General features: G+C 41.7%; 1 protein-coding gene across 1 annotated transcript; it reads left to right on the top strand.

The window, feature by feature from the left end:
• Positions 1-315: 315 nt before the first annotated feature.
• On the top strand, positions 316-6,162 carry ENC1 (ectodermal-neural cortex 1). Its single transcript, XM_010163525.1, has 2 exons — positions 316-2,122; positions 5,866-6,162. The coding sequence occupies exon 1, from the start codon at positions 322-324 to the stop codon at positions 2,089-2,091; it is 1,770 nt and encodes a 589-aa protein (XP_010161827.1). The 5' UTR covers positions 316-321; the 3' UTR covers positions 2,092-2,122; positions 5,866-6,162.
• The last annotated feature ends 3,360 nt before the right edge of the window (positions 6,163-9,522 follow it).

Here is a 9,522-nt window from a genome sequence, read left to right as displayed (position 1 = left end):
CAGTCCTGGTTCCTTTTCTTTCTCCTCCGACTTGCTTACTGTATTGCTCTGAAAGTTGGAGATCAGGTTTCCCAAGATAAACCTGCTCTTGGGCAACAGATTTAGAGTATGTCATTTATGAAACTCATCTTACAAAAAAATAAACACATGCCAAAGGTAGATGCAATTGTTTGTCCACTCATCTATAAATTAAGGTCTTTCTCCCCATCTTATCGTGAATAATAGGTACACTTTTTGATATGTAAAAATAATAATGAACTTAATTGTCTCATTAATCTTACTCTTTTTTTTTTTTTTCTTTGTTCATAGGTGTGGAAGAAAATGTCAGTCAGCATGCATGAAAATCGCAAATCTAGGGCCAGTACTGGCTCCATAAACATATACTTGTTCCACAAGTCATCCTATGCTGATAGTGTCCTTACTCACCTGAACCTTCTGCGTCAGCAGCGTCTTTTTACAGATGTACTTCTCCATGCTGGGAACAGGTCGTTCCCATGCCACAGAGCTGTTCTAGCTGCTTGTAGCCGCTATTTTGAAGCAATGTTCAGTGGAGGACTGAAGGAGAGCCAGGACAGTGAAGTCAATTTTCATAATTCGATTCACCCGGAAGTCTTGGAGCTTCTTCTGGACTACGCATATTCCTCCAGGGTCATCATCAACGAGGAGAATGCAGAGTCGCTGCTGGAGGCCGGTGACATGCTAGAGTTTCAGGACATTCGGGACGCTTGTGCAGAATTTCTGGAGAAAAACCTTCATCCCACCAACTGTCTTGGCATGCTGCTGCTGTCGGACGCTCACCAGTGCACCAAGCTGTATGAACTCTCTTGGAGGATGTGCCTTAGCAACTTCCAGAGTATCAGTAAAAGTGAAGACTTCCTCCAGCTGCCAAAAGACATGGTAGTACAGCTCCTTTCCAGTGAAGAATTAGAAACCGAAGATGAAAGACTGGTATATGAATCAGCTATCAACTGGGTCAACTACGACCTGAGTAAGCGTCACTGTTACCTGCCTGAGCTATTGCAGACAGTGAGACTGGCCCTCTTGCCAGCCATATACCTTATGGAGAACGTGGCCATGGAAGAACTTATCACCAAGCAAAGGAAAAGCAAAGAAATTGTAGAAGAATCGATAAGATGCAAGTTAAAGATCTTGCAGAATGATGGAGTGGTCACTAGTTTGTGTGCCAGACCCCGTAAAACTGGCCATTCGCTTTTTCTTTTGGGTGGCCAAACCTTTATGTGTGACAAGCTGTACCTGGTGGACCAAAAGGCAAAGGAGATCATTCCAAAGGCTGACATACCAAGTCCACGGAAAGAGTTCAGCGCTTGTGCCATAGGCTGCAAAGTGTATATCACCGGGGGCCGAGGGTCAGAAAACGGAGTCTCCAAAGACGTTTGGGTGTACGACACCCTTCACGAGGAGTGGTCGAAGGCTGCTCCCATGCTGGTAGCTAGGTTTGGGCATGGCTCTGCCGAACTTAAGCATTGTTTGTATGTAGTAGGAGGACACACTGCAGCAACTGGTTGCCTTCCAGCTTCCCCTTCAGTATCCTTAAAACAAGTAGAACAATATGACCCTGTGACCAACAAATGGACCATGGTTGCCCCACTGCGAGAGGGAGTAAGCAATGCAGCTGTAGTCAGCGCAAAGCTTAAGCTGTTTGCTTTTGGAGGTACCAGCGTAAGCCATGACAAGCTGCCCAAAGTTCAGTGCTACGATCAGTGTGAAAACAGATGGACAGTACCAGCCACCTGCCCCCAGCCCTGGCGCTACACAGCTGCAGCTGTTCTGGGTAACCAGATTTTTATTATGGGTGGAGATACTGAATTCTCTGCGTGCTCTGCTTACAAATTCAACAGTGAAACATACCAGTGGACTAAGGTGGGAGATGTGACAGCGAAGCGAATGAGCTGCCATGCAGTGGCATCTGGAAACAAATTGTATGTGGTTGGAGGCTACTTTGGCATTCAGAGGTGCAAAACATTGGACTGCTACGATCCCACATTAGATGTATGGAACAGCATAACAACTGTGCCCTATTCATTAATTCCCACAGCATTTGTCAGCACGTGGAAGCACCTCCCCTCATAATTATGTCGATGTTGCAATTACAAATTATCAGGTAAGAAATAGCACCTTTGAATTCCACTGTAATAATGCAAAATTTTCACAAAGCTTGTCAGCAGCAGCTCTGAGGAGGGTGAGTATATTCAGGACAGTTAACTGGAGCAGCTGAGACACATAAGTTCACGGGCTGTTGTAAGCCAGGCACCACATCTGTGACAAAGCCAGATGCTGAAAGTGGTTTCCCACATCTTGCACCCACTTCTCTTTACTGGGCCTTTTCCTGCATGATGTAGGTGTAAAGGACTGAGCAAAAATAACATTTTCAACTTGTGAGGAAATGCAGATACTTTTGGAAATTGAATCTTGCTCTGCATTTAAATACTGAACACATGCTAAACAAGGGTTCAGTGCCATTTGCCTGACTACACAGGCTAGGTCTCTCCATATATCCAGTAACAGTGCCCAAAAAGATGCTGTAACTTCTGATCTGAAGCCTGATAGTGAATTCACTTGAATTTCCAGGCAGACAGCATGCTTTCTGCATGCAGACAGCCTTTGGGGAAACTTGCTGTCTTATGAAAGGTTTTACAGGCACTTCAGGCCTGGTTTTCCATTTCATCTAGACGGTATGGTTGCACCTGCATGGACTAAGGTTGTATTTCCTCCATTGATATAATTTAAAATACAGATTTTTTCAAAAGTTATGTTCATATATATTGGACTAGATACAGTGTCAGGAAGACATATAATTAATATTGCGGGCTGCAGTAATTACTAGTCTATAGCACACACTGTTCCAAAACAATTTAATTATACATAATAAGCCAAGCTCTTACCAGATGCCACTTCAGCATTGTATCTTCTCACAAGCAAGTCTGAATTTGGCCTTGCTTGGTTGGTTGTTGTGAATTTCTGATTTTTAGGAGGAGTGGAGAAAAGGTTCATGAAAAAAAACTGCTAAAAAATCTGTATACCTGTAGGCACATATTGCCAATATTTTTCAGATCTGGTTTTTCATGCTAACTACTAACTGTTACTTCAACTATTACTAATTTTTCCTTATTTTTGTATTTTCTCGTTAAGTCACTGACATTTTCCAGAACTATTAATCTGTGTATTTTGCAACAAATCTGGCAGACTCCCCTTAGTATTGTATTGCTCTTTTCCCCGACTCCTCTCCTTGAGACTTTAGTACAGAAGCACAGTTACCACCAGCCAACCAAATAAATATAGTGGCGTATTTAATCCTGAATAATCTATGCCCTGTGAGTGGTAATTTCTTTTTGGACTTGAACATGGTATAGCGTAACCATGAAGGCAGACAGGTTAGAAGGAACAAGGCAAATAAATACAGTTGCAGTAATTAAACAAGCTCTGCGTTTGCATCTAAGTTACCCAGAAGACCAGACTGATGGAGGTTCTCTAGAAAACAGAGAGAACAGCTTGTGTATAAAGACTTCCCTAGGTTTTTCTGCTTGGGACAGTTCTTATTTTTTTTCTAGTGTCTTTTGCAGCTGGAGACGTTTGCCTGACTCTTGCAGTTAGAAACGAAACTCAAATGTCTTTGAAGCAGTATAGATAGAAGTATATACCTAGAAACGTAGGGTAGTCATGAAAATCCTTCTTCTGTGGTGCACTGAGGGTGCATTTGCAGTTGTCTTTCAACTGACTGGGAGCTTTGAGTAAAGAATACGAGGCTGGGCCCGTGCAAAACAGCAGGTCATTGTGCAAATCCAGTGTGAAATTGGGTTGTGTTGTGCCATCAACTGCTCTTGTCTCAGGTGGTTGTTTGTCTGGAAGACACTGCCCTCTCTCTTCTCCTTGCTTCATTTTTTCCAGGCTGACTCTTGGGAAAGCGGGGCAAACCCTTGAGGCTTATCAGATCCCGGGTGCTGGGAGTAACTGTGCCCCCAACAACCAGCAAATGGAAGCCCTCATTTCAGTGCGATGGCTTCCTCCTTCCTCCCTAGCTGGGAACAATGTCTTGACATCTTCAGTTAATTTCTATTATTACTGACTTTTAGCAGTTCTCAGTGTTATCAGAGCAGCAGTATTGAATGCCCCGACTCAGGTCTGTGCCAAGAAAAATATTTACTTACTCTTCTGAGACTGACTTAATTGTTCTGAAGTTTACAGTACATGAGAGGGAGTGTTTTATTTTGAAAAAGAGTCCTCGGAATATAACGGTGCAAAAGCTTTCCTTTGCTCTGCAGTATCTTGTTAAAAGCATTATTTTAGCTTCACTAACACACAGAATAACTGGCGTAACTAACACACAAGATAACCGTCTGAACAGAGCCGTAGACTGAAATCTCTCCGATGCTGTGTGCTCATCCAGCAAGTAGGTTTGGTTTGGTTTTGTTTTGTTTTGTTTTTCTACTGACTCCTGCTGCTTAGTCAGTGGGTGGGAGGGACAAAGAGGAAATTACTTCTGATTACACCCTGGTTTCATGGCATGTGTGGCCCCAGTCTGACAGCTCTTAGGAAGACTTCAGACTGCTTTGTCTGGTTCCTCAAGCCTGGGGCTTTTGAGTATGTTGAGGAATTTTTTCCCTCCTCCATTTCAGTGGGTTGTTGTTTTGTTTTTTTTTTTTTTGTTTTGGTTTGTTTTTTTTTTTTTAAAGTTCATCCCATGGCAAGGAACGTTGTTTTGGCTTCAGTGTTGATATGTGTGTTTCAGTGGGAAGAATGACACGCTACCCTGAAGAGTGTCTAGAAAAGACTAATCAACACTAAGTGCAGAGAGACTTTTTTTGGACATAAGGAAGGTAGTCTGTTTCAAGCCCACAGTTGCAAAGAGGCTTGGTACTCTGGGATGTTAGGTATGGTGTAGTGTTCCCTCTGAGTGTTACTTTTTGTCCTTAGACAGCACAGCTTGGGAGAGATGTGTTTTCAAATGAACTGTGAGTTCACTGGGGCTCCTTTGCATTGTAATGATGTAGCATTTGACTCCTAAAATTCTCGCAGTGCTGTCAGAAATGACTGATGGGCTGATGATGGTTTGGATTTTAATACAGCTTCATAGTGAAAAAGCAAAGCACAGTCTCAGCATCCAAAGGCTAAATATTTCATTAAATAATTCATTTTTATAAAAGACTCCAGGATGGAATTATTGATACATGGTGCGTTTCTGTGTGAAAAGAAATGAGGCAAACTTCTGCTATAATGAATAGCAGATACGTTTTAAGTAAGGGCATTATGTGTCCCTTTCTATATTGTGAATAAATTCAGTTCAGAATTCTTCATGGTGAACAGAGGCATTGGTGTGAGACACTTTCACCTCCCCTTCTGCTTTATTCCAATCAGGTTTGCCTTGGCCCAGGGACAGAAAAAACTAAGTGTTCCTGCAGGCTTTTGTGGAAGAGGAGTTGCAGAAGGTTATGTTTGCTTAAAACAAGTCCACAAACTTTTAAGATTTCGGGGGACACAGAAATGTTGAAGTGTACAGGATGGTATTGGGCCAGTTTGATTTAAGTTTCAAATGATTGAATTTAAAACCAAAAAAATTAAGCAGTCTGGGATCAACAGGATGTTTTGCAGAGTAAGGGTAGTAGAGTAATAAAGGCAGAATCTGACCCTAAATAATTGTGTTCTTGGCTGGCTTATTTATCAGTAGTTGGCTATTGCGCAGGAACACTGAGGTGGTGGTCGGGCGGGGAGGCCTGTCAACTGGATTGTATCCTAAGCCTAGCTTTTAGATTTTCTTTGACATCTAACAAAAACCTTATGGTACAGTGTCTCAGCAAAATTCTTTAAGCCTTTTATCTCTATTTTTTTTCCTTCTTCCCATGCTTTTAGTTTACTTCTTTATTTGGAGAAGAGAATTGGAACCTCACATCTGGAGAAACTGTTTTAATGAAGAAAAATTGTTCAGCATCTCTTGCATTTGAAGAAAATCATCTGCACCTTGTAAATTATCTAATCTAGACATGAAGGAATGGGAGGAAAAAGAACTGTCTTCAGTGCTTCAGCACGTGGTTTAAATATGAATGGACAAACCTAATGATCTGGTCCTTGTGTTAGTAATTGTGGATTAATGCCAATATTAATCAGTCCTTCAAAGGAGAAAAAGAGACAGAACTTCTCTGAGCTGTGCAACACACAACACTTGATTTCCATGGACTCCACTGTTTATATGTGAAATTTGAAATGGTTGTCAACCTCTCTTTGTGGTGGTTTGAAGTGCCAGCGCCAGCTGCAGGGGAAGCAGGCCAGATCTGAAACGGTGAGATGCCACTGTGAATGAAGATACAGCAGTGCTGCTGCTGAACTCCGCTGACCGGAGCATACTTGTCTGTGGGCAGCGCCTACAGCATCTCTTCAATCCTGCGTTGCATTGTCCTGTGTGCAGTGAGTGACCTTCCACTTGATAATAAACAGCCCAGTGGTGAAATGTTTTTGCAACAGTGGGGAATGAAAATTACATCCCCCAAATGCCCCTTGTTCCCTTTCCTCCCTGTATTTATATGTAATTCAAACTGTCCCATTCCTGTTATGTTACTTCTCGTAGATATAGTTATTTATTGTTCAGTGCTTGCATGCTGAAACAATGCCTGCAATTGTCTTCATGTTGCAAGGGCTTGTGTGAATTGTTGTATGTTTTGCACATTTTGTGATTGCTGACTTGCTTTGCTGCACAAAGAAAGAAAACTGCTCCGTAACAGAGAGTTGGAGGTGGGAGGGAGGGGTGGCTTCCTGGTCGGAAATGGAGGGATTACAAGGCAAGCTCTTAAATTACACACATACTAAACGAAGAAGCCATGGAGGTCACTTTCTCAGGCCACCAGCTCCCCAGGTTGCGCGTGGTGTGTCTTGTAGACGGTGTCCTTGCTACATTTCATTTATTGGTCATGCCTTTCAATTTCTAATCTGGAAATAGCCAAAATCTCTTTCAGCTCTCTCTTTGTGCAGCTTCCTGATTGCAACGCAAATACTGTGGAAGAGCTTCTGGATACCAAGCCCAGATGAAGTCATTGTCCAAAGTTATTTATTTATTTATTGGGCTGGAGGAGGGATGCCTACAATATAGCCACATAGACTGGAATGAGTGGAGTATGGTGATTCAAGAATAAAAACAAAAAAACCTCAAGATAGGTTACTGATGAAGTCTTAAAAAAGAAAAAAAAGAAGAAGAAAGAAGAACAGTAATTTTGCACTGACTGGATTGCCTCATCCATCTGGATTTCAGATGATCATCTGAGTGGCCAGGTGTCACAGACTCAGGCACTCTAGGAAAATTCTTATGGGGATATACAATGAATTTCAAACTTTTTAATCTTAAAAATGGCCCTCAGACTCTGCTGCCTTTTATTTTCCTTGGCCAGGTGTGTCTTTAAACACTTGGTTGCTCAGAAGCGTCAGATACAATCCTGAGAAACCAAACTTTTATTTTAACATACATTTGTTTCTTGCCAATCTGGTCTTGAGACAGTGATGAAGCTACTCTTTTCCTTCTGGATTTCAGAAGCTTATGTTTCACAGATGCTTTCTTTACTAGTTCCTGTCATGAAGCATGTATTGTATTGTATTGTGTTTTTTCCTAAATGTTTCTGGAGTCCAGTTTAACTGCCACATTCAGTAACATGGTTGGTGTATGCTGCGGTGTAAGTAAACAGCTGCATGCATGCATGCAAAACAAAAATAGTCACATTGGTGATGCTTGCCTTTGTGTGACAGTGATGTAGCTGTATTTGTGAAAGCTTTGTCATCTGAAAGTATTTACACTGGTCACTGGAAGTTTCTCTGTGCTGCCTTACGTTTGACTTGCTGTTTGGAGTAGACTCTTACATTTCAGAAATAGAGTATTTGGAGTTCTGTGAATACTGAGAGAATATTGATTAATTAGCAAAGGCTAAATGTTTTTTAAAAGGTAAGGCCCACATAGATGTGAAAAGTTAGTTCCTCTGGTTAAACTGATTTTTTTAAATGATAGATTAAGAAAGTGTTTAAACCCACAACCTCGCCCCTTACCCCTGCCCTGCATTGGTTCTTTTCTCTTACATGGCTTTTTAAGCTTCAGGATGTTTTCCTGTTTAGGATAGGTCTCCTTTCTATATCCCTGTACTTGCACAGGTTGCCCTGTTGAAGTAAACAGCCTTGAATTGCTGTTGCCTTTCATCTTGTGGATCACTCCTGGGAGTGTGATGGGAGCTATATAATAAGACTTCTGTGCTTTGCATGTCCTCTCCCAAGGCACTAGTGACTGCACAAGGTACAAGGAAGCAGAGAACCAGGTCCCCAGGGCCCCCCTTGTTTGAATAAGGGCATATAGGTTTGAGACCTGTTTTCTCTGTCAGGCTGCTTAGTCCAGATGTGAAGTTGCACTGCATCTAACCACTTAGCTTATGAAATCTGTTTTGTAGCGCCGTGCAACTTCCAAAAGTGGGATGAATTTTCTGCAGCTGTTTCCAAAGTTGTGGTGTGCTTTCAAGTCCTCAATTAATTCTTGTGTGTAGGCTGAAGGAAGCTGAAGTCAGGGTGGGCCTCTGGCTCTGCAGGGAATACACTAGGCTTTTGCTCTTTGAATTGCTGTGGGAATCCTGGCTAGTTACTTGACCATTCCAGTCCTGCAAAACATACCACATTTTGAAGCAAATGCAGTTCACAGTGGAGTGCACACAAAAACCCTGGCATAAGACAGGAAGGTTCCTCTTATTTTGCAGGCTCGTTGCTGTAGAAACATACAACAAAGGACAGCCTTCCTCTCTGGTATAATTGTGCAGCCCCTTTTCTCTAGGTCTGACACCTGTCTGAATAAGAGTGATTAGAGCAGAATAATGTTCCCTTTCCTGCCTATTGAAGATGTGGTTCGTGTGCTAAAAGAAAACTGTACAAGTGAAGAAGTAAAATTGTCTATGTTGTGTCGTTTTGTTTGCTACTACATCTTAAGGTTTTGTAAAACTTACATTTTTTCACAATGTGAAACTGAAGGTCAATAAATTATTAGAGATTTTCTCTCCATTGAACATTTATTTTGAGTGTTGTCTCTTACCCCCCTCCCTTCCCACCCCAAAAGCTTTGGATCCCTTATAATGCCCTTTTCATGTCCTCTTAATAAAAGCACATTGACAACATGCAGTTTACTGCTTTGGTTTAAGCTTCTGCTTCAGTTGTACTTCCCTTTCCTTTGTTCCGTTCTGCTCTGCTGCTGTCACTATGATCTCTATATCAAAGTTCAGTAGTTAAATCTTGGAGAGCCTCAGAACATTTAAGAACAGGAAATGCAAGTTTGCTGGTGCTTGCAGTACAGTTTAGCTCATGCCTGATAGGACTTGGAAGCAAAATTGGGCATCTTGAATCCTTCCTAATTATTGTCAAGGCAAAAATTGCTGGCTGTGTGTAAAACATTCCAGTTGTTCTATGTAATGCACACGTTTAACCAAACTCTTTGATCTTTTAAGCTCATTTACATTTCTATATGTATGTATACATGTATATATGTATTTTTACATGCTA

This window comes from Antrostomus carolinensis, unplaced genomic scaffold, assembly GCF_000700745.2.
Source record: "Antrostomus carolinensis isolate BGI_N321 unplaced genomic scaffold, ASM70074v2 scaffold9262, whole genome shotgun sequence".
In the NCBI taxonomy this organism is placed as follows: domain Eukaryota; kingdom Metazoa; phylum Chordata; class Aves; order Caprimulgiformes; family Caprimulgidae; genus Antrostomus; species Antrostomus carolinensis.
Note: the sequence above shows the minus strand (reverse complement) of the source record. Positions and strands in the feature narration are given on the sequence as shown.

Excerpts from the sequence above, each read along its gene's own strand:
- ENC1 (XM_010163525.1), top strand. The coding sequence starts at position 322 with ATGTCAGTCAGCATGCATGAAAATCGCAAATCTAGGGCCAGTACTGGC.